The 25,620-nt window shown below is 46.6% G+C and overlaps 1 protein-coding gene and 1 pseudogene across 7 annotated transcripts in view; one reads left to right on the top strand and one right to left on the bottom strand.

Annotated features, from left to right (window-relative positions):
* Positions 1–4,739: 4,739 nt before the first annotated feature.
* LOC115331262 lies at positions 4,740–6,286 on the top strand (annotated as a pseudogene).
* A 1,215-nt stretch (positions 6,287–7,501) lies between these two features.
* LOC115311313 (eye-specific diacylglycerol kinase) overlaps positions 7,502–25,620 on the bottom strand; it is a 59,690-nt gene continuing 41,571 nt past the window's right edge. For 6 of the 7 annotated variants that reach the window (XM_040498690.1, XM_040223079.3, XM_040498689.1 and 3 more), the window contains 4 exons: positions 21,887–21,923; positions 20,232–20,331; positions 15,523–15,586; positions 7,502–12,831 (listed from right to left, as the gene is read on the bottom strand). In XM_040498690.1, coding sequence (XP_040354624.1) covers positions 12,782–12,831; positions 15,523–15,586; positions 20,232–20,331; positions 21,887–21,923 — 251 coding nt within the window. In that variant the 3' untranslated portion in view covers positions 7,502–12,781. Of the gene's footprint in view, positions 12,832–15,522; positions 15,587–16,176; positions 18,118–20,231; positions 20,332–21,886; positions 21,924–25,620 lie in introns of those variants that run through there. The other variant, XM_040223081.3, reaches the window with a different exon arrangement.

Genomic DNA, 25,620 nt, shown 5'->3' with positions numbered 1-25,620 from the left:
TGGCAAACGCCCTGTCTTTTTACGTGGTGTTGGACCTTTTATAAGTTATTCTTTCTCATATAGAAGCATCTTTAGGCTGTCGGAAGATTCTGAAAAAAATCTGGGCGGAATTTGCAGTTTGTCAGAAGACGCGGAGCCAAGATAAACGACATGAAAAAGATACAAGCCATAGATACATTCTTTAAATGTTAAAAGTTTTGCACAGCCTCTAAAGGAACGAGGGCACGTCGAGTCCCAATCATCTTATTATCGCAGCGATAAAACGCATACTCTAGTTTTTTTTTTTTTTAATATTAAAGCCAAAAGTTATTTTTGAACGTTTTTACCAATGCGCTAATAACCCAAACCCGAATGTTTTTTTTTTTTTAGAGCGCAGCTCTTAGGGGCCCGTTTCCGGCTTGAGCGGCGTCGCCGTCGGCGTAACCGCGAAATCACGTGACCCCCCAGAGGTCACGTGACCCCCTGAAATCACGTGACCTCAGGGGGTCACGTGACACCCCTAGAGGGTCACGTGACCCTCTGAGGTCACGTGACCACCTGAAGTCACGTGACCCCCTAAGCACGTGACACTTTGAAGTCACGTGACTTCTGGGGGTCACGTGACAGGGGGTCACGTGACACCCCTAGGTCACGTGACCCCCTGAAGTCACGTGACCCCCTTGAAATCACGTGACCTCAAGGAGTCACCTATCCCTCGGTGCGCTTCCATCTTCCTCCTCAAGAGCTGCGCTCTAACCGGCGTTACAGGTAATTGTAAACGGCTTTCATTTTTTTTCTTTTCTTTGCAAGAGCAACGTTAATTTTCGTTAGACGCCATTCTCGGGCTTCCCGGGAGAAGATAAATGCATTCTCATGTTTGTGCGTTGCTTAAATTGTAATTCTACGCTTCATGATCAGGTCTTCGGATGCTGAAGCGGGCCTCTGCTCTTCTTCCACAAAATTTCACCTGTCGCTTTAGTTAGGCCTTCAACGCAGTCTCAAAACATGGACGCTTTTTACACGTCTAGGATGTCGAAAGAAGTCCTTCTCACGAAGTTCTCTGCTCGCCACGATTGGTGGTTTCCTCCTCTCTACTCGCCTCCTTTCCAGTGTTCGCTCTGCTAAAGTGAAAGGAGAGGAGGGCTCTGTGGGAGTACCTTGTCCTGCTACGGTAACTCCTGGAGCTGTTTCGTTAATTATTTGGACCAAGACACAAATCCGCAGTTACTTCATAATTAAAGACCTTACGATGAATGTAATCCTCGTTTAGAAAGACAAAGACACAAAATGAAGTTCAAGAATATAGTTAAACACTGTTTCTTTTTATGCTTAACAGATTTGTCTTAAAAACGCCGCGAAACCTACACTGACGCGGTTTGGCAGGTGAGTTATACATCCAGGGAAACACAGTCTAGGGGGCCAATCGTAGCGACCAGTCGGCCAATTAACTAATATATGTTAATGAACGATTTAATTCTTGAAATTGAACATATGGTTCTAATTAGAAGCTCGCTGAGCGTCACCGAAAAGCACTAAATATGGAGTACGTGGAAGGCACGGTGGAACGTTGAAGTTACCCGTGCAGCAGGAGCAAAGCTACCTGCACGATAACGCGCCCGCGCGATTTTTCCGTTCTTATCATCCGCGTTTTCTCATCCCACCCTTGGGGTAAGCGTGAGCGTAGCAGAAGCTACAACAGTGAGCTCTGGGTTTTGAGCGTCCCTGCCAAGCACGCGCGCTCGTGCAGTGCGACCACCCCGTACGAAACTGTCAGATACAGGCCGGAAGGAAAATGCCGGTTCCGCCTGGACCCAAAATTGTGGCACCAGTTTGTGTCCAGCCTGGAACCGCGCAGTTCCAGAGTCGATACAAACTGGTGCCCCAATTCTGGATTCAGGCGGAACCGGCTGGTTCCAGTGGTTCTGCAGAGCCCCTGGTAGCGCGGTACCAACCGGTGCCCCGATTTCAGACCCAGGTGGTGCGCCACCTGAATATTCGCTGCGCTCACCACTTGACTCTACAAAAGTATCTCGTGCGACGCCCTTAGCCGAAGCGAGAGATCGTCGCGATTTCAGACCCAGGCGGAAGAGCCTGGATCTGAAATCGCGACGATCTCTCGCTTGTAACGGCTAAGGGCATCGCGCGAAATACTTTTGGAGTAAAACTATACGTACTCCGTCATGCACCTCGGCCGGAAAAGGTTATACGCACTACGCGAAACTCGTATAAAACGAATGGTTACAGCGAGGTCCGGAAGAGGTGGCATAGCGTAATGGTAAGCTGTCTTTTTCAAACGCAAGTGGACTCGGGTTCGATTCACGGTGTGAGCCTACTTTTTTTCTTTTTTCTCTAACGTTTTTTTTTTCCGAGGCATTTAGTGATATTTACATTTCTATTTGACGATCAACACTAAAAAAACAACTAATGTTGTCAAGTTGTCAACGAAACTTTGCAGAACTAAATGGTATGGTACTTTCCGGAGGTGCAATCGGGGACAGCGGGCTTGGGTTGCCGGCTGGACGCCGCGAAGCGGCGTGTACGAGTGAAGTTTTGTAATTAGCAGCCGCACACAGTCGCCGCGAAGCGTCGTGAACGCAGGCGGGGGGGGGGGGGGGGGGGGGGGGGGGGGGAGAGAGGGGGTGTTAACGAGCTCCCTTAGTGATACACGCGCCGTTCGAAAAGGGTGACCCAAATGCATCAGCTGTCCGCGTAGTGCGTATAGCTTTACTCATACTTTTGTAGTCAAGTGGCGAGCACAGCGGGAATTTCGGCGGCGCACACGGTCGTCCAGGCGTCGCCACCAAGCACTGTGCACAGAACACACACAGCACGCACAAGCACAGTATCCAGTGGTCCAGTTGGTCCAGTGCTGAGCGCATCGGGAAGTTCCGGCGGGCAAGCGGTATCCGAGCTGCCCAAGTATTGTCACCAAGCACACCGGCGCCAAGCGCATCCCGATGCCGAGTCAAAGTGCAATGGGTCGGCAGCTTCATGCTATATGAAGCTTCAAGGCCGAGGTCAGTAGGTGTCCATCCAGGGCAACGATGGGCGCGTCAGTATCCGTGCGCCCGCAGCGCGAACATCGCCGCCGGGCGAGCGCCGAACGACAGTCCGACGAGAGCGGAGAACCTAAACCCCCGGAGCGCTGCCGCCGACTGCAACAGACGAAGCGAGGCGCGAGGCCAGCGAGGCCAGAGGAGTGCAACTCCCTGTACCGCCCATGGAACGCGAATCGGTAAACCCTGGGAGTCCGCAGCGCCATTTGGTTCCCCTGGTATCCGGAGGCTGTACAAAAATCAACATGGCGGCACAGCGAAAACAAAACCTAAAATGCACGGCAGCATCATTGTGCTTGAATGGATGGGCGGTAGCTTGCGCCACCTAGGTTAAAAATAATTATTGTATCTTTTTTTTTTGTTTGGTTTGCGTGTTGTTTTGCTGGGCTTCTGCTGCTTTGCGGCTGGTTTTCGCGTTTCAGTGCTGGTTAATGTGCGTTGAAATGCACATTAATACTCTCTACCACTGCGACAGTTAGGTTCTGTTGCAAACATTTAAAGTTTTATTCGGAGTTCCGTTGGACGTAACTTTAATCTTCATATTGGGTTACGTCGGACGTAACTCAAAACCTTGTCGTAAAGTTACGTCGGACGTAACGCTAACACTGATACGGAGTTCCGTCGGACGTAACGCTAGCGCGCTCGCTGGCTGGGAGCCCTACTGGAAGCAAGGGGAACGGATCGGATCCACCCATCACCGTGCGGTTCCAGTACGCTGCGTCTCACTGGATCCGACTGGTTACACCCAGAACCGCGCGGTACCAGATCGGATTCGCGCGGATCTGAAGTGTTCATAAGTTTAGAACCACGCGGCTCCGCGCGGATCCGAACTGGAACCACTCCGATCTAACATTTTCGTATGGGACTGGTCAGGGCCCCATGCTCGCGCTTGTATACCATCGGGTGCACGCTGAAACGAAATATAGCACACATAAGTGCCATTAAATGAGGTATAAGCTTGAGATAACTGCCAGTTATCTGAAGTTTTATCTTTATAGAACATTATTATTTTACCCCAGACTTGTGCCTGTTGCGCGAGTTGTAACTTTGGCGCACTTGCATCCCACGCGCTCAAAGTCTTTCCAAAAACTGCTGGTTTAGCGGTTTTCGATGACCCTCAGCAAGTCTAATTGGAACCTATATGGATCTTCACTGAATAAAAATATAATTAACAAATCTTCCTTATGTATGGGACTTATCGTAACGATTAGTCCCCTATATTATGTCCACCTGGCCGTATAACTCACCTGCACGAACCGCATTAATGTAGCTTCCGCGGTTTTTTTTAAACAAATTTGTTAAGCTTAAAAGGGAACACCCTGTGTATCGCCGCCCTGACCGTATACCAACTAACCTATAGGGTATATTGTTTTTGTGTGGTGATTTAGCGAGTGCAATATGTACCCTGCATTGAAAGCAAATAAAATTAATTATAAGACGCTGAATGTTTAAACATTGAGATCTGCCTTTGAGGTATGGCGGGTGACACTGGCTCGTTCTACGATGTATACATAGGCAATTTGATCAGTGCGGTACAACAGCTCTGCTGAGGTGTTTTCTCGCGCATCACACAGCAGCGATTATACACGGTCACAACGTATCCAAAAGGCGATTTCGGGTGCTCAAATTTTCAAGCTGGCCCAATAATTCGGCTTACGAAATTTCCTTACTTGCCTGAGCAGCGCGGATTCGCGCTGATGGAACATGTATGTTTTCACGCCGAGCTGTTATATTTATTTTCTCGGTAATCTCGGGTATTTTGTTCTCGTTTGCTTCTCGGGCCAGATCGCCGGCGCCGTGTTCACATACACGTTGATCCTGATCCAGACAAGCCTGCACTTCGGGGCAGGATGCCTGGAGCAGCGACACAGGCATCACGCGGGCCTGGTGGAGAGCAGAAGACTGGCTCCTGAGACGGACCATTGAAGCAATACCTGGCGCAATACCACGTAAAATACAAGGCCTCTTCCCTAAAAACGTCGTCCCTATGGTGCGTTGACTGGATAAATGGGTGGATAAGGCTGCACTCTCAGAAAAAAAAAAAAAGGTGTATTATTACACCCCTTGTCCCATGAGAGGGCACGGCGGAGCCGAAAGAGGCATGTCACCCTAAACTGTACCTACTTTTCCAACAGGCGCTGCTGTGGTACGCAACATAGCCAGCGCAAGCCACGACAACACCTGCAATCACAACAATCGACGGAGATCACGGATGGCTACCAAGAGTGGACGGAACGCTATCGCACGGGCAGGCAACCATCGCGACCGTCATGCACTGCGCCGAGCGTTTAAAAGGACCCACCCCCGCGACTACTTCAGAGGGCACGGCGGAGCCGAAAGAGGCATGTCACCTAAACTGTACCTACTTTTCCAACAGGTGAGTAGATGCTCCCTTTGTAAAAGTTTTAAAAGTGACAACCGATTTGTCGAGGTTCTGCCGTGCCCTGAAGTGTTTTTTGAAACATGTTCGGAATGTTGTAAATCACCCTTGTAGCTGCTGCTGGCCGGAGATATCGAAGAAAATCCCGGTCCTGATTTTGAGGAAATGTTTAACCAGCTTCTTTTGGGTCAGAAAAAAATAAGCGAAGATATAAACGACATTAAGGAAAGTCAAGACCGTTTTCGCAGAGTTGGAAACAATAAACACTAAGGTTAGCCACTTAGACGAGTCATTACAAAAAGTACAGCTGCACGAGGAAAAAATATCGAACCGGGAAGAAAGTGTTAGGAAGATGAGCGTCATTATCCAGACACAAAGGGGAGAGCTTCTCGATTTGGCAGGCAGAAGCCGCCGGAACAACTTGATAGTGTTTGGGGTTCGCGAGAGCTCTAATGAAACTAATGCTGATGTAAGAGAAAGCGTGCTAACTGATCTTTTTGAAAACCGCATGGGTGTTAAGGTAAACACGATTGAACGAATTCATAGACTTGAAAAAAAAAAAAAAAAAAAAGCGCGAACAAAGCAAGACCAATTATCATAAAGTTTTATGACTATAACGATAAGCTTGAAGTGTTTAGAAATTGCCAAAAAACTAAAAGGTACCAAAATATCGGTGTCTAACGATTATTCCCCGGTCACCTTAAGAAAACGAAAACAATTCTGGGAGAGAGCAAGAGGCGACAGAGCTAAGGGGGTGTCTGGTAGACTAGTCCACGATAGGATCGATAAAGAATCGTACTCTTGGGAGGACAAAAATAATTGTAGGATAAAGCTCGCCTCAGATGCAGCAAACCGAAGCACCTACGAATGACAGTCGAATAGCAGAGAATTCAAGCTGGTTAATGGGAACGCACGTAGTCTTGCCAATAAAGTTGGGGATCCAGAGCACTTGCTTATTCACTATGGTCCGGATGTGGTTATAGTCACTGAAACTTGGCAGCGCCCTGAAATAACAGATAGTGAACTGCTTCCCCCCAAATACAAAATGATGCGTAATAGCCGCACTACATGTGGTGGGGGTGTTGCTATAATAGTGAAAGAAAGTATCGACTTCGTTTGAATGCCCGACATCCCAGATAGCGAAAGTGTCTGGAGCAAAATAAATTTTTGCGGCATTAATTTTATCGTTGCCGCTGTGTACAGCCCCCCCCCCCCCCCCCCCCCCCCCCAACTCCCCTGTCTCGTTCTTAGAGGCTATTGAAGACTACTCAACAAATCAGATTCAGGCCAACTCTCGCGTCAGACTTGGCTACTGCGCAACGGAGGCTCACAGCTGGGCACGCGGCGGCGCCAGTGCGTCTGCCGCGGCTATGACGTCGCTCCTCTGAAATGCGCTGACCGGCGAGGCGCGCGCGGCGGCGGCTCCGGTGCGCCAGCTGTGCGCCGTGTGACATCACTGCTCCTCACGCATGCGCAGCACGGCTCTCGAGGAGCCACGCGAAACTGCTCAACCTCGGCCAGTGTAGCTCACGCTACAAAAGCTGCGTCATGCCCCGTGTAAATATAGCGCAGCGAATTTCTGACCTCTCGTAAGCGCGTCGGTCAGTGCGTCGATCGTGAACAGCCCCTTGTTTTTCCGAATGGTCGCTTGGTGTCACCAATGCCGGCTTGATTTGTCTACCAACCGAGATGGGTGGACATGAATGAGGTCTGCACTATATCGGCACAATTAGCTGCTACTGTTCTTGCAGCATCTGCATAAAATCACTATCATGTCCCCTCAGAAATTTCTGCTCCCAAAATGCTGCACACACATTGTTTCCAACCTTCATAGTGTGTTGCAAGTTAAGAAAACCAGAAGCCCTGCCCACAAAGCTCCCTGCTCACCATGATTGGTTTTTCTTTCCTCTCCACTCGCCTCCTCTTCAGCCTTAGCTCTGCTAATGTGGAAAGGGCTATAGGGGAGGAGTGCTGCTTTTCTTAACCTACAAAAAAACTAGTCCAACCAGACATTGGAAGCCACAACTTTACAAAACTTTGAGTGAAAAAAAAGTATTCACAAGGAATAAGCGACAACAAGAAAGAGTTTGGTCCCTCCTGTATTTCAAAATTTATTTTCTCTCACTCGTTTGCAGGGAAAACAACGGAAATAGTAACAAACAAAAACGCAGGCTTCCTTTGCACCCACCAAGGGATTAATGAGTTTCTGTCGAGGAACCCAGAGAAGCAGTCGTCAATAAATTGCGCAGCCTTTGAACCGTGTTGGTAAGAAAAAATCGCAAGCACGTAGCAAAAATCAAACACACATCAACAGCCAGTACCGACTGTGCAAAAAGTTTTAGGCGGCCCAATCCCAACAAGAAATGCAATCAGCGCTCGAATGTCGAGATTTAAAAAAAGAAACGAGTCGTCCACCGTCTTTGCAAACGAGGTCGTATCGGCCAACTACTGTAGACCATTGAGAAACGCCAGTATATTTTCTTCGGGGGATTTGCGTCCGCAGCATTACACCGTTCGAGAAGAGATGACTGCTTAAAGCACATGCAGGTGAGGAAAAATAGAACCTGCGGGCAGTTTCGACAGGATACAAAGTGCCCCTACGAAGTCGTCTTTCTTTCTGTTTTGGTAACAATGTACTTGCACCAACAAACAATGCGTGCGGCACATGATCGCATCCTTCTGCTGTGATGAGTTCTTTTCTTTTTTTATTTTGCACTCAAACAACTTTGGGCAAAAGAAAGACTATAAAAGAAAACAACCGACAAGTGGGTAAGAATACTGCTTCGTGCGCTGCACTTTTTTGTCAGAGAAGCTCGCATGTGACGTCGCACACCTGTCACCATTAGAGCTACTAAGTAGGCTACGCTTGACAGTAACGACACTGCAGCCATCTTGCTGCTTAAAGTCATGGCTGCCAGTTGATGATGAACATGATAGCCGTGCGACATCACACATGCGTCTTTCACAAAAATGGCGCCACTTCTAGTGGGCTTCAGTTCATGGTAACCGCGAAGCAACAATACCATTAAAAGCAAAAAAATAAAAAAAAAACTTTGAGAAAGTCACAAAATTTTTGTTTCCTTATTAAAAAAAAAAAAAAAAGAATGCCCGTGCTGTCAGTTCTGTAGAAAAAGGGCGGTGCAGTATAGGTCGTTGGGCCCACCTCACGCACGCAACACTGCGACTCGGCCAACGTTATTAGATCAACTTGTTCTCGGCAAAGTCAACCCTACAACAGTGACAACAGTAACAAGCTTAGGGAGGCGAAAAAAAAAATCACGCAGGCAACTGGCAGAACGACTAACTGTCCAAAGAAAAGAGCTAGAATGGCTACACTCAACCTTCGGTGACGTTTCGCGGAGAATGCAGCTTTTCGTCGTCTGCTTCTCCGAGAGTGCAAGTCACCGTAACAACGGGGCAGAAAACCCAAGGTTGCCACACACCTTTCCCCGACCAGCTAACGTGTGTGGTCTTTGAAAGAGAAAGGGCGGAAGTTGCACCAATTATTGTACTCGGAGGAGAACGTTTGCCCTATAGACGTACCTAAAGTGGTCATGTGTATGGCTTTCTTTTGTGTATATATATATATATATAATATGTACATGTACACTTTGGTAGAGAGGGGTTTTCGAGGACATACCACTGGCCTGGGCAACTTCCTGTGGCAAGTTTTTGGCATATGTGTCACACAGTGATTATTAAGCAAACACGTCGCCGCTGCATCTTTGTCCTCGCAAGTGCAGGGACTGGCTCGAGTGAATGAGTGAACGTTGTGGCAAGTGTGCACGGACGCATTACAGCCCACCCTAAAACAGAATAAAGTGAAACAACAAAAGAAACAGTGACCAAATTCTGCTTTTTTTTTTTTTTTTTTTTCAAGGTTGCATTGTTATTGAAGCATACATCAGAAAATCGTCTCTCCCGCCGAATATCAGAATGCCCCCCACGACAGTTGCACGTTACCAGAATTGTAGGCCATGTATCCCCCTTGGTCCCACAACTTGCTATGTTTCCTTCCGTGAAATTCATTGGAAGACAAAATAAACAAACTCAACGGATACCCAGAAAGCAACTGTCAGAGTTCTCGCTAAAACACAAAAACGAGAATGCAATCAGTCCAGACAAGTGGGGATGTCACTGGTGCGGGTTAACACAAAAGAAACCCGTCAAAAGGGATACAAGAATTCTTGTGTCCACATGCTGTAACTCTAGTGTCCCAAGTGCTTCTTTACCAACTCCAACGTGTCACATGGGCTTGTACAGATCTTCGGCAAGTTAATTGGGCAGGAACAGCAATGACATCGTCATTCATCAGAACAAATGGGATACTGCCTCGAAGGGCAGCTCGCTGCACTAGACCAGTGTTGGCAAGTCAAGCACAGCGAGCGACGAAAACAAGATCAGGAAACAAAACACAGTTTTGACTTAGACCGTTTTGGCAAGGGCCAAACAAACTCCACCCTCGAGCAATAGTCATGGCTGCTCAACGTGAACGGAAGTGAGCCAAGACTAGTCACATTAAGGCTGCAGTCTGATAAAAAAAAAAAAAGAAAAGCTGAGAACCCAAACACGGAACCTGCCACCTTTTGGGCTACGAAATCTCCGATGGCGTTTCAGCTGCTTGCACGGCATCCAAGCTGGGATGGGCAAGTATGCATGTTTTTGTCACACGAGTTATAAAGTCAACTTCCGTCAAAAAGTAAAAAAATAAAAAAAAAATAAAGAGTAATCAACTCAAGTAGTGATTGACAATTCACTTTTTCAACCCCCCTCCCCTTCTTGGGATGACAGCAGAATGCAAAAGGGACTATGAAATGACTGCTGATGGTGGTAGTCTGATTAATCTTCCTTCCCTCCCTCATGAAATTACGCTAATGTATCTAACAACATTTTAACTTTCTGTTGGCTACCGGCGGCAGGTTTTTTGGTTTCCCCTTCTATTTTACCTCTGAGGCTCTGTGAACCGATTGATGACTCCAGTAAGCCTGACTGAACAAGTCATCGACCACAAATAGTTAATTCCCGCATTGCTTATGCATGACCGCACGTTGTGGGAAACAAAAGCAGATGAGAAGGAAAAAAAAATCTACCTTGATTTTAAATTTTGTTTGTTAAATTTCTTTGATTTGTCTATCTAAACTAAGACTGAAGCGCACTCTGTGCCGGATGAATGAGAAGGGTTTACAATAACCGCAAGACAGTCATTTCATCATACTTTTAAGGCATCATTTCATTTTCTTTTCAGTTGCCAATAGAAGTCACATATAACTAACTACCACACTCCCAATTGCTTCTTTTTCAATTCAATACACCCACAGCTGTGGCTCAATCAGCCATGTTCTCACGTAGAATAGCTAATGATATGTCGAAATGTGCCAATCTCGCACTCAAAAGGCTACGCATTCCAACCGCAAAATGCCCAAGTGAAAAATACATAAAACGTGCCTCGCTCATTCAAACCGCCACTTTTAACAAAGCAGAATAAAACGAGACATTTAAAAAAAAAACAGAAACAAAGTCAGCATCCTGCGCTACTTTTAGATGCCCCTACACATGCATGTTTATGTGTGCAATACTATATTATTTACAGTATCTGTGCTGCCAGCAAATGTATGAAAAAGGTGCGACGTCGAATCCGCGTCACGGCATTCGACGTGGGGTGGGGGGGGGGGGGGGGCATCGGCAAAGACTCTCATGTACAACAGTACATACGGCGCGAAGTCAGCCTGTCATAAAAAGGCTCCGGCCATGCAAAAACACGGGGTAGCACCTACAGTGTTAGCAACTCTGTGTCACGCAGGAACTTGCTGCTATTATTGGGGGAAGGGACCTATCATCTCGAAACCCGCAATCAAGCAACAAAGGGCCAATGGCACTCCTCGACGTGCGACCTGCAGTCGTGCCGACAGCACCGTTGGGACAAACGACGTCTCCCGTGTTGACCCGACATTCACCCGACATCTGGTTGTTGTGGAGCTTTCCAGGAACCGAAATGCCCCGTTACGACCTGCCTCTAAAAAGCCGCCAGGACAGCGCACTATAACACTGCTGAAAACTAGTAAACTAGCTGCACAGGCTCTAGGAGTTGCTACCTCACCGAATGGAACGAATCTTCGAAGCTTAGGGGCGACGTAGAAGATGAGCAGAATGTGAAACAAGATCTTCTGCAAGTGCTCCACCGTACGAAAGGAATTGATGTTAAAGAAATGCGAGATAATGCTGCCCTAAGTACGAATAAAGCACAAAGCCCCTAAAAGCTTACGTGAAAGCGACGAAAACTGCTTTCTCATAAAGAGCGATGAAAGAGGGAAGAAAAAAGGAGATCACCAACGCGAAAGATTGGAAAGGAAACGCTGCCAAAGAGCCTAGGAAGGAAAAATCTAGAAGACCCCCGTCCTTGGAGAGAGTGCATTTAGATATAGTGCATGCTGCCCATGCTAGTGCGTGTGCACAGGAAGTAGAAAGACAATAATGCAAGATTTGTACAATAAAACACATAAATAGAAACTATACGGGGATTATCACGTTTCAATGAAACTACCGGCTCATAGGAGTAGGCCAACATGAGTTTTCCCAGCTGACTGCGGAAAGGGTACAATGACAACCAAGAAACAAAAATGCAATGTAAGCCTCTGCTGGTGCCTCATACAGCACAAAACACTTTTTCACCACTTGCCATCCATGCTGAGGTCTCCCCTCCCACGACCTTGTCACGACCTCGCTACGACCTTGACGCATACTTGCAAACTCTAAGGTTCTCTCTTGGGCTTGTGCCAGAGTAGGACTGGGTCCACACACTGTGTTTCGTCCTCGTGTCCGCACCTAAACCGGCACAGGTTGTCATCGCCGAGGGCATTCATCTTGACCTTGAGACGACCTTCCACACTCTGCTCTGACCTCTTCTACGACTGTTGCTTCTGGCCCCATTCAAGCCCTTTGTCGGAATTACTTTAGCAATGCTGGCAGCTGGTTGACTGGTGAAGGTCCCCACAACTTTCAAATAAGCTTGCTTTTCTTTTAATGTCCATCCGGTGTTACCTTTGGCTATGCTCAAGCCCGTGGTTCAAACTTTAGTAATGACGCTTGTTCGTCGAAGGCAACAGTTATAACCTTTGGGTGACCTTCAGCATTACCTTGCCACCAGCGTTGTTTGCTTTTGTCTTTGAAGCACCTCAGCTCCCGCTCGGCACGTCGCGCAGCAACGGCCAATGTGGGTTTTCAGATGATGTGGTTTGAAGGCCCTGGTTCTTCAGCGAGTTCTCATTGGTGGGTGTGACGTGGTGGGGACTTGGTGCGAGAGGAGGTGGGTCAGCCCCGAAGAACGGCCGGCGTCCCTATGGCTGAGGACGCCAGCATTCAGCTGTTGTCAGACGGCGGTCTCGCGGTCTTGAACGAGCCGTTCAAAGTGTTCCTGACCTGTAAGAACATTATTTTTTTTTTTCCCCGTCAAGGCCAGCTCACAGATGCATTGCAGTGCTGATATAACAAAGCCAATTAATGCTAACTTATTGTTCAGTCGGCGCAGCATTGTGTGTGCATGCCGGAGAAGGCAGGGTCACATGCGGAAGAGCTCTGGCACAGCGCTAATATACTAGCAGTCAGTGCTGTGCTCATAATGCTGAGTTATGCTGCGGTGTATGTCTGGACAGGCCTTTATACCACTGTCGTAGACCGAAAACTGGTCAACAGCACCTTGTAGAGAAATGATTAAATGTTTTTGTTAAGAAATGGCTTAGCTTTTCAAATATGTATAGGCTGGATGAGCCAAAATAAGCTTCCAGCTTATCCGGGCCCAAGGTGCAGCAAAAAAAAGTCCCCTCGCCGTCAAGATGGTAGTGGGAGAGGGGTAAATGGGAAAGGTGGCAAGAATTATCACCCTGGTTGAAAAATATTTTGCAAGTCGGTCTTTAAGGTCGTGATGTGTCTTCCCGCCAAATTTAGCGGGGAAACTGAATTGGTACATAGGTCACATAACAAAGTTTTTTGCTAAATTTAGCGGTGACTCTGAATCTGTCTGTAGGTCCCATGACGTCAGACCATGTGACATCAATTTTCACTCCGAATTTAGCGGGGACACTAAATTGGTGCGTAGGTCACATGACGTCCGTTTTCCCGCCAAATTTAGTGGGGAAATTGAATTGATGCATAGGTCACGTGACATTCATTTTTCTGCTAAATTTAGCGGGGAAACTGAATTGGTGCATAGGTCATGTGACGTCAACCTTTCCGCTACATGTGGCGAAAATTCAGCACAAAAGACCACAAGGAAGTCCAGAAAGGTCCAAGAAATCGGGGGGGGGGGGGCTAAAGCGGGGAGCGGGGAGGTAAAGAATAAAGAATGCTATATCATTATGCAGTATAGACCACTTACAACGTAACCGCTTACAGTGCAGGACCGGGTATAACGTGTTTTTTTAAACCACCGGTTCGCCTCCCATAGAACTTCATGTAATTACATACCGCTTAAAATGCAGGTGCGCGAAGAGAAATACCGGTTATAGTGCGGTTTCTGGAACAGCCCACCAACGACCGGCGCAGCGAGCACGCTTCCCTGTGCGACACTAGATAACGGCGCTGACGGCGCTAGCCGCAAGCGGCACTCGCGGGTCAAGGAGGTTGCTCGAAGAAGCGGGGAGAAGCGAAGAGAGAGGCTTCAGTTGCCATAGCGACGGAGGGATGCATGCACGTGTTGTTCACATGCGTGCGTCCCTCCGCTGCGTTGGAAAACAACCGCACCGACAGATCAATTGCAGGTCGAGGAGAAGTGTTTGCGTGCGTTGCATGCCAGTCGCGGGCCGGCTTCTTCTATCCGCAAACATATCGTCGGTTGTGATCGTCGTCGTAGACTGCATGGTGGAAGCTCATCGTTCCGCATAAAAGCACTATCCTTGACTGTGAATTTTCGTTGTGTGTCGCTATGATAACCCAGCACATACTAGAAGGGAAGATCCACCTACTCGTGCGGCGATGTCGTGGTGGCATTCTCAAGACGGCAGAAACGCCCGAGTCGTCGTGTTTGTTTACTTCGACTACAGTGGTGATTTCTAAGCATTTGTGTCCTCGAACATCGCCCGGATTTGTTAATTATTTGGCGCATTTCATGCATGTGCTCAAGTTGAAGGTATTACTGGCGCGTACTGTGTGAAGGATGCGAATTTTTATGCGTTTTTATCGCCGGAGAAAAGTGATTAGGGTTAGCAATCCTGAACGCTCGCAATGTCCGTCCGCAACCCGCGACACCGTTAAAAGGCTGCGCCAGGCAAAAGCCGCTCATTTCTTTCAAAATGTGTGACACACTTGAGAGAAAAGTGTACTAGTCTGGTGAAATAAAGAGTTTCCTCAAATTAAGCTTTATTTTTCATCTAACATAAAATAAATTCTTTTACAAAGGTAAGTTGTCTCATGGCATGTATTTCGGCCTGAAAAATTGATGTTTTGGTTATAGCGCGGTACCGCCTATAGTGAGGATTTTCGCGACTCCCGCGACATACGTTATATGCGGTCTACACTGTAAAGGGTAAGCATGGCTATGACTTCAGAGGTTTTCTCTAGCTAGAGGTACTAGGTTATGTTATTTCTCCAAAAGTAGGTATTTTGAAGCCTAAAAATGAATGACAGTAAGTGAACCTCTAAGCTTCACTAGTTTTTCTTGAAATTTCTCGTTAATTTTAGTTTAGTAAAGAAAGAAAAAGCCAGACATCATCACCGGGTATACATATGCAATGCAAATTCAGCACTATCAAGTTTATGCTTGTCACGTAAGAGCATCAAAATTGCACAAACCTCCTGCAAAACATAAAAAAAAAAAGAAATTGAAGTTTTACTTTAATTTGAAGATATTTCTATATTTCCCCAATATATTTGACACCAACACTTTGAGGGGAAGTGCTCGACAATACAGACAGGGCAAAACCACTACCTTTACATAATAAAATTTTTCAGCAATTATTATCCATGACTTCCCTTTTAGATACTAGCAGACATGGAAGAACATGGCAGCAAAATGAGTGCTTGCCAGCAATTCCCCTGCTTTCGACAAAAATTGCACAAAAATGCCTCTTTTCAAGATGGCTGCCCGACTACCAGAGCTCTGAAAGGTGTCCTCACTTTCAAGGTAAGCTGCCAAGTCCTCATCTCCAGCCTTGGCTGCCAGCTGCTTTGCAGTGAAGCCCTGCAACAAGGTACACAAACCGTTGGCAAGATAGTTGAATCTCAATTCAACAAAGTAGTCTCTAGAGCCAAAAATTTCGTTACATCGTGAACTTCGTTGGACCGAGGTTTTTGTTTTTTTAGCATTGCGATTGGTCTTCCAGGCTCCTAAAACTTTCCAATTGCCTCACATGATGCAAGTGAGCGTTTACAAATAAGATAGCACCACAAAATGCGGCACTAATACAGTGGAACCCGTTTAGAACGAACCCCCGTACAGTGAATTATTGTCGATATCGAACTCGCAGAAAATTTAAATAAAAAAGCATGTGAAAAGTACTTTTTATAACGAACAAGATATTGGCTATATCAAATTTTTCCGCCTGGGAAGGCTTCCAAAAATGCACAAACAATCGTCTTCTAGCCTGTCCCTTTTCCCCCAAAAAAAGTAGGAGAGAAAGAAAATTTCAAAAGCTCGAGCCACGAAAAAAATTGAGCGAAAAGAAGCGATTCAGAAGGAGAGATAAGCAAAAAAAAGTCTGCAAGCAAGCAAAAAAAAACAAAACAAAAATTCCAGCGTGTTGTTACAAGGCGGAAGCGAAGAGATGAGAAAGAAAGAGAAGCTCTCGCCTTACAACGAGCGCATTGTGGAAGTTCGTTGTAAATGGTTTCTGCTATATTGAACTACTTCCTATATCGAACTGATCGCAGCATTTCCTGCTGCTCGTTTTAAACAGGTATGACTGTAGAAAAATGCAGTTCATTGAACCTGATTTTGCACGGTTATGGAAGCAGTGCCTAGCACCACAGGAGAGTGTGCAGTCGGGAAAGCAAAGCAAAACCAATGCACCACCGCGGAGCGGACCGCTCGTAACTGCCGACAGACGTTGCAGCCACCCAGTGCTGGCTTTGGAGTCGTCCCATCTAATTACGTAAGCGAATTCCCGGGCTTTTTGTTGGAGCAGCTTTCCGCTCAAGGGCACATTCTTGGACTGCATGTCGGCGAACCATCAACGTTAGCATACTCGGCAGTCTTTAAGTTATTTTTTTCGGTACTTAAACCACTGGCACTTACGGTAGCCATAATGCTGTCTTTTAGCTTCAAAATTGGCGAAAGCGAACTCTGCGAAGTTTCCTACTTCTTGGCAACTGTCTTTTTCTTTCTGCCATTCGTCACTTCAGCGATTATTTTCGCCTTGTTGTCGAGCGACAGAACTTTCCTTTTGTGTGGTGCACCACACATTCTTCCAAGAAGAGCACAACCACTTCCACCACAACACTCGAGGTACGAAACAATTTTCGTTGTAGGAGATGCATAAGAGCTCTAGTTCGTTGGGTGTAAGTGCATGTAATGACGGACTTCCTTTTTTTTTCACGGGAGGCGGAGGCTACGAGGCTAATTATCATCATAATCATCATCACCCACACCACCAGTGTGTACTTTTTTTTTGCGCATTTTTATGCTCAGTTTTCAACAAAAAGGTTTGTTTCTATTAAATTTCTTTTTCTCGCAGATGCCGCCGATATGTGTATGTGCAATTTCCTAAGACTTTGTTAAATCTAAACTTCGGCGCAAAAGTACTTCGCTAAATCGAGAAATAAAAATACATTGTTTTAAATAAAAGCAAGATAGGGAGACAAAAAAAAATTTGGTTAAATAGCGAATTTAGCTAGATTGGGGTATGTTAGGTTGAGGTTTAATGCCTCAATCTAACGAATGAGAATTGCCAGTCAACCAGCATTCGCAGTTGAAAAAGATTGACCTACAATAATGGGCAAAATTTCCCGGCTCATAGAGCTAACCAAGATGCTCATTCATGCCGGCTGCTTTCCGAGCACGCTGGCACAAACCAGTAACATCTGATGGGAGCAATGCAGTGCGAGTGCCACGAAGTAGGGGCACAGGGGCGGCCAATCCAGAATCTCGGAAAACGACATTGCCAGCACAGTTGGCCAGTGAGTTATGATGCAGAATGTGCTTTATCAGCCGATTTTCATGGAGTTCTGCAACGTTTGGCTGTAACAAAAAACTTACGCCGAAAGCCGTTACGCCCATAGGGAACCATATAAAAAGACATCGGTCCCCCGGCAGGACTTGAACTCACCACGCTGAGATTGTGGGTCAAGTGCTTTGCCAACTGAGCTATTCAGGATTAGTGGTCAAAGGATGCAAAAGCAAACTCAATGGCGCGGTCGCGCTTCGTGACCATCCCTGTTGTGCTGCGCCACCTCGCGGCGTGTGTCAGAACTTAGAGCGAATCTTCGGTAGACGGTGCTGTTCAGATGCCCTTCACTTCCATGGAAGGCCTATCACACATTCTGCGCTTACCAGCCTTTGTCTGCATGATCAAGCTTGTATAATGTCTTAGCCAGGGTGATTAGAGACATGTGCAAAATAACTAATTGTAGAAGTGTTCTTCCCTTACGCTTATAAAAATATAGGTCGACATATACATCAACTTAACTTTGTTACGTCACGTCATGGTGGCGGTGCTCTGGGCGCTCTTTCGGTCTGGGGGTGTGGGTGGAAGTCGCCGCGCGGGACGTGCATACCTGTGTTGTTTTGGAAGAAACCAGACTAAAACCTGCCTACTTGTCAAAATGCTGTGACTGGAGCTCTTTTAAAAGAGCTGGGAAAGGTGTGAAGATCAGTTTTCAAGTGTTCTCTGCCTGCACGATTCGTACGAGAATGCGGACACGTACCGTGAAAAGGAAAAATCAGACACCACCGGTCCACGATTGCTTGTGTGGGAAGCACTTTGGGTTGAATTCACGGACACTTGTGGTTGCCAGATTTATTTGTTTCGTTCTAACATGAACGCGGGAAAACCGTCAAGCAGTCTGGACCATCCGTGGACAGCGTTCAGTGCATCCTCATGTTCAAACGGACGTCCGATCAATCAAACTGTCGTCTGCTCTCTCAAGCTCGTCTGCTTGTTCAAACCGTCGTCTGCTCGTTCAGACGACAGCGGCCCGTAGACCGAACATTGACCTGGTAATTAAGATAAGAGGTAAGTGCAGGCCTCAAAATACTTTTAAGTTCGAAGGTTATTTGGGGTAAGTAGGCTGGGCGTAGACAGCAGATACAATGAGATGTTCATCAGTTACCAGTGGCCACTACTGACTTGTTATGCCCGATTCACTAGGTCTGATTTTGCTTGCGATTTTCAGTATTGACGTCGAACATGCCAGCTTTTACAGCCCGAGCTTTGTCGCGCCTGAAAATAGGGAGGAGAATCTCATATGTGAATCAGGCTTCAGCGTCCACTCTGCGGCGTTCACGCATGTCACATTATTTACACAGTTATGTGGTGCAAGGAGCCTCGTTAATTTTGCTCAGGCCACTAAAGTGGTAAGACATGGCTAGGAAGACGTAGTATCAACAATTCCAAAGCAAAAAAGAGCACACTGTCTCACACCGACGCCGACAACATCACATTCCAATGGTTTGTCGATGCGGGACGGCGCGCTTCTTTCCCCCACCCCACCGCACATGAGCGGTGCTGGTACTGCATTGCTAGGGGAGCTCCGGTTGGTCTGTAAACACGAGTTGGTGTATATACTCAGTATTCGGAGTCGACCTACATTTAAGCAAATATAGAATCGGGGTTATCACCAGAAAACTGACACACTCAACGAGGTTTGGACAGTCCAAGTACAGAAAATAACCTCAAGCTAAAGTACCGCATTTTCTCACATATAACCCACATGAAAATTTATACAAAATCAAAGGCAAAGTAGGGGTGCAAGTTATAAGCGCATTTCAACGGGCTATGCGACTTCGCGGCAATGAGAGCAAAATTGTAGGGATAGGTTCCCCAGAGCCCCCTTCTCCGGTCTTTCCTAGGGATTTTCTTCTCCCTCACCTTCTCATCTTTTTGGGTAGCCATCTTTGCTTTGTTTTTGCGAACACCGAGAAGTCCATTGTCTCTCCGTGCTGTCGTCGAATCCATTGCCGAAGAGATCGTAAATTGAGTGGCAGGCTGGAATTACAACCTCTACGACGTGGATGAGTTGTGGTGTACGAGAATGGAGAACAATGAGAAGCTGCAAACAGGAGGCCGCGACCAAAGATAGCTCCGTGGTTCGAAGACTGGTGCATACCCCGAGCTTGAAAAACTGCCCACGAAGTTCTTTGAGGGGGGAAGAGGTCACGGTTACGCCGTATGGCCTGCAGAAATCTTGCGTCTGCGACTTTTCTAGATGAGATGGTGCGGAGCAGTTTCAAAAAGTGCTACATCAGCAATCGCCTCGACGGCATGGACGATGACGCAACCGGCGACGAGGCACCAGCGTGAGCGTGTTCAAAATAAAGGTATGGTTTCTAGCGAGATCTGAACACTAACTCGAATGGTTAGTGCAGGTAATGTGCAAGGAATTTTCTTTGTTGTTTTTGAGATTGGTAAGTTGGGGTGCAGATTATGCAGGGGTGGGTAATATGCACAAAAATACAATGGTAACAGAATAAGATAAGGTGCACTGAATTCTAAGGTTTATTGAAAATAATTCTATGAGTTGCCATTCCAATTTACGCAATGCCACAGAAGCTGTGCACGGTTGTTATGCATAGCCCCACCACCTGGTAAGCACTACCCAGGGTAAAACACCCCAAGACAAGAGAGGAAGCCATGATAAATATGAGATGCAAATTACAGGAAACGACTGACCTGACTGTCTTCCTTGGATAGTGATGCCCCGGCTGCCACCAGCATACAGCAGATGGTCCTCCGCTTGTATGCGGCTGCTTTGTGCAGGGCAGTTTGTCCCCTAATGTAACAAAGTCAGACTCTCAACTTGCACACAAGAAGATGATAAATTGAAAGGGCACCAGCACGTCAACACTGCATTTACCACCAAATCTATACAATTTTTTTTTGAGAATGAAGCCTATATGCCTTATTTGAAATGTTTTCAAGAGTAAAACCTGCATGCCTTTAAATGTCTCAAAACAAAGCCTGTATGCTTTTTTCGAAATATTTCTTAGAATATAGCCTGCAGGCTTTATTTTGAAAATAAAGCCTGCATGCCTTTAATTATGCTCCAGAATGAGGCCTATACGCCTTTTTTTCAAAATATTTAAGGATAAAGCCAGCATGCCTTTCAAACATGTTAGATGGTAAAGTGTGAAGGCCTTGTTTCAAAATTGTTAAGAAACCTGCATGACTTTCAAATCTTTTTTTTAAATGAATCATGTATGTTTTTTTAAAAAAAAAATAGTTTGAGCATAAAGCCTGAAGGCCTTCTTTTAAAGTATTTTCATCAATAGGCTGGATGCCTTATAAACATGCCTGAAAATAAAGCACACATTCCTTTCAAAGTCTTTTTGAAAATGAAGCCTGCACGTTTTCTAATATCTTTTGGAAATATAACCTATATGACTACTTTCAAAATATTTTCAAGAATGGAACTCATAAGCCTTTTATGACATGCAGCGTATGAAGTTAGCCATTGCTGTATACAGAAGGAGAACAGTGGATGCAAGAGAGTGGTGCAGTGGAGCTGACAGTGATTCAAGTTCTTCACTCCCAGGGTGAAAGCAAGTGCAAAAAAGTATGCGGACAACCAGTCGTCTGCTTCTTGTGCAGGAGTTGCAATGACGTCAGAACGACACCGAGCTCTGATTGGCTTTGATTGAAAGGACAGTGGATAGACCTCAGTGCTAGATACCTTGAGGTTTACCGACTATTTTTTTCAATCAGCCGATAAGAGCCCAGTGTTTTTACACCATCGCAACCTTCGTGCAAGAAGCAAACTTTCGCTCTGCACAGTGGCGTAACTAGATATGGCCGCACCCATGGCAAATGAAATTTTGCGTCCCTCATGATGATAGTGATGATGACATCATCATCATCATTATATTATTATTATGGGCGGACTCGGCTAGGCGCACCTTTCCCAAGTGGTGCCCGGGGCACTTGTACCCCCCTGCCCCCCCCTAGTTACGCCACTGGCTCTGCACATCCTAGGTTAGGGCTGCAGCTCAATGGAGGAAAGTGTAAGTTCAAACGTAAACATGTTCAGGTGGCAAACTTGTTTTATTAACAGTTCAAGGGTTGCAGTTGCCAAAGTCAATAGTTTGATATGCAAATTAGTTTATAAATCTGGACAAGAAAACGAAATGTCAACAGATTTCTTTTCTTGGCACTCTGGCTTCTTGAAATCTTAGCACAGTAGAGTAGAATTGCCCCCTGAAGATGCACCCCTTTAGGAAAACTAGTATGTGGTCCCCCATCAGCAGCCACTTTTTCTTGACTACAGTCTTTCGACAAGTTCTGGCAAGTGCAAGATCCTTCTCAAAAACAAACAGAGGTCCCCAACTCACTTTTCTCGATCTGTTATGTCCAGGATTGAGGAAGGAGCTGTTGGTTCAACGAACGAAAAGCAAGAAAAATACAGGTTTAAAGCTTGCTTCAGTAAACATGGCATTTTCATCTAAAGGCGGCCAGCATACGATGCAGAATGAGCATACACGGTGGTAAAAGTGTAAAAAAAAAAAAAGGCCATATGTACAAGATAAAAGTGTCAGCAAATGATGGCCTTAACAAGCAACTACAGCTGAACCTGGACGTAATGAACCTGTATACAACGCAAACCTCTATTTAACAAACTTTTTCAATCCCCCGACGCGATCTTCATAGAAGCGCTCGTATTTGTGAACTCCATGTAACGAAGCACTCGCGATGAATAACCTTGATTTAACGAACTCGCTCTGCCGCAATCTCCATTTTTTTTTTTTTTATCAGTGCCTATACCGAGTTACCTAAAATGCAGATATATTCTAGCCCAATTGCCACTAAAGGTATCAGCCGACCAAAAGACGTCGGTAATGGCAGCGAGTGGTCACGGCAGAGGCACGCTGTTGCGCTTTCCGGGCGCCGCCAGACCCCCAGCCTCTTGAGCAGCCGGGGGTGTAAGCAGCCTTTTGACATTGCTACACAAAAGCCACCACGAATAAAAGCCCGACTTTTGCTTGCCACAATTTTGCGACGTGACAATACTTCAGGGACACGAGGAGCAGCCGACAGTGCCCGATTTGACCGTTGTTTCACAAGTACACATCGCCAGAGACAAGTCCGCTAAAATGTCTCGCCGTCCTACAGAAACTCCCGCGAAGAAACTGTGACTCACAGGACGTAGCAAAAGCTGAGCAGAGACGAACACAAAACAAACAGCTACAATTGAAACCAGCGGACCCGAAAGTTGACGCCGATGCCGACAGTCGTGTTGCTTGTCACTGTCGCAGTTCGACACCAGGTGACGGTACAATCAATCTAGGGAATATAGGGATATTCTGAATATTTTTTCCCGGGGACAAGTGAAGTCAGCCAGTGAGTCAGCACACAAGCACAGCACAGCATCGTTCCATCAACGTGCCGCCTGAAGCATGAGCTCCGCTACTAATAAATGGAAAGTTCTGTCTCTTGAAGACAAAGACGCTATCCTGGATGCGGTGTCTAAGGGTGACAGAAAAATGGACGTTGCAGCCCGTTTTGGCATTCCAGCGAGCTCCCTGTCATCAATTTCGGGCCCAAAAGACGCAATTTAGAATGCAATGAAAGCCAGCACAAGCTCCAAGAAGAAAAGGCTTAAGTCATCAACCTGCGCAGACATGGACAAATCGCTATTCACGTGGTTCCTAGACATGCGTGCGCAAAATGCCCCTATAAAGGTGTATCCACACGACGGACCAAAATGCTGTTTTGGTCCGCGGGCCGCGCATCACGTGATCTTACGTCACCGCTTTTCGAGGTCCGCCGGCGGTCCGCGGCCCGCGCTTGTGAGAAATGCCAAGCGCTTTTTTCGCCCGGACCTTGGCGGTGGACCGCGGCGTTTTTAATATAATTGAAGTGCTAAGTCTGGCAACAAGCTGACTTTTGTTGTTTGGATTGGAATCCAAATCCAAAGTCGTTTTCTTTTGGCGCCAACTGTTGAAGACGAAGAAGACGAACCTTTTGTTGTGCGACGATGGAACATTTTACTTCATCGCGCTCGTGGAGCAATTCCCCGCTCTGTGGGACAATATTCGCGACGACTACTCAAATAATGATCTAAAGACGTCCCCGTGCCTTTTTCGCTTCACTTACGCCAGGGCCACCGCGGCCAAACCTCTCTCGTTCAACCCCCATCTTGGCTCCTTACAAATAGCCTCAAAGCAGCTCGCTGCATGCGTTTTGCCGAGCTGTGAGGTCGAGGGTTAGACCGGCCCGTTCGCTCTGTCGTCTGCTCTTTTGGTCCGCCGTGTGGATGCTCATTGCAGCCGGGCGGCCCGCGGGCCGCGTATCACGTGATCAATCGGTCCGCGGCCCGGTCCGTCGTGTGGATATACCTTTAGTGGTGCAGTAGTACTTCAGCAAAAAGCAAGGGATTAAGCGTGCATTTTAGGCCACAATGATTTCACGGAAAGTAACCAGCTGGTTACAAGAATTTAAAAGTCAACACAGAGTTGTCGGGAAAGTTATCAGCAGAGAATCTGCATCCACGGACCAAGGTGGTGCTTTTTCCTGGGTGAATAACGAGCTACCGAAGATCTTGGATCGTTACAAAGCGGCTGATCTGTAAAACGCCGACAAGACGGCCCTCTTTTTCCAGATGCTTCCGAGCTGCACGCTCACGTTAAAAGGAGACCGCTGTCATAGAGGCAAATAAAGCAAACTTTAAGTGACGGTTTTGCTTTGCACGGACAGTGATGGATCTGACAAGCACGCGCCGCTCGTTATTGGAAGGAGCTCTTGGCCCAGGTGCTTCAAAGGAATGAAAAGAATGCCTGTGAAGTATTTGGTAAACCCTAAAGAGTGGATGACGTGGGACACTTTCCGTGAGTGGCTAAACGAGTTCAACGAAGCGGTGAGAAAGCAGAACAGCCGGGTGTGCTTTTTTTTTTAGACAACTGTTCAGCACACCATGTGGAAGGCCTCGTGTTATCGAACATTGAGCTGCAGTATTTTCCGGCCAACTGCACGTCACTGATTCAGCCCCTTGACAAAGGTATCATCCTCAACAGCGTAAAGTGCGCCTACCGACGTCAACTGATTGCACAACTGCTCCTGAACATTCACCTCCACCGGGAGACTAAGACTGACATCTTCCGAGCAATCGAGGTGCTTGCGGCATCTTGGCAAGAAATAAAATGCAGACCATCGTCAATTGCTTTAGGAAGGCCCAGATAGTCAAGGACACGCATGTCACGACAGACGACGGTGAAGAGGAGCCGTCAAGCCTGAAGATTGGAGTGGGCTGTGCACAAACGGAGTGGTTCCTGACGGTGTCCAACTGAGTGACTTCTTATACGCGAACAACTGTGGAAGTATCAGACCAAGCCGTGGTTGAAAGCATACGAGACATCGAGGACGATGGCGAATCATCTGAAACTACTGAACCGCCTGTGGTGCCTACCGCGAAGAAGATCTTGGATGCCACTGATGTACTATGCCGGATTGCCGGCTCCCAGGTCGACGACAGTGCTCTAAACGCTTTGGTGTCCTTTGAGCGCTGCGTGCTGCCTTCGCTCGCGCGAAAGACACAAGGCAAGCTTACAGACTTCTTTTCCACTAAATAAATGAATGGTGAGTCTGCCCACGTGGATCTTTAATTTTCGCTTTCTTTCCACGTGTCCTTTACGAGTTTTTCCGCGAAAACGGCATGTAATGAAATCCTCCATGTAACGAATTATTGCTAACTTTTATGAATTTCGTTATATCCAGGTTTAACTGTACAGAGGACAATGTTGTCTTTCCAATCTACTAGATAACGCAATAAGATGGTACTTTGAAGAGTAATAATTTACTTATAATACTACTGTCACCCTTCACCACGCCAAATACATTCACTTCACAGGTAAGAGATGTAAGAGCACTCCCAACTGATGCTGGATTCTACTCAAAGAGTCTCAAATCATAAATGAGTGTGGAACAGGGAATCTTTTCTCTTATAGAGTTCACTGACAGCCAAACCTCTCTTAGACTACATTTTTGCAATTAAAGTTAGCTGCTCCAAAACTACGCACACCCATGAAGAGCTCAGAAGTAGGGCAAGTCGCTTCGGTTTGGGAAAAGTCAG

This window comes from Ixodes scapularis, unplaced genomic scaffold (assembly GCF_016920785.2).
Source record: "Ixodes scapularis isolate PalLabHiFi unplaced genomic scaffold, ASM1692078v2 PGA_scaffold4__175_contigs__length_147842914, whole genome shotgun sequence".
NCBI classification, from domain to species: Eukaryota; Metazoa; Arthropoda; class Arachnida; order Ixodida; family Ixodidae; genus Ixodes; species Ixodes scapularis.
The sequence above is the reverse complement of the archived record's forward strand: the minus strand, read 5'-3'. Positions and strand labels throughout refer to the sequence as shown.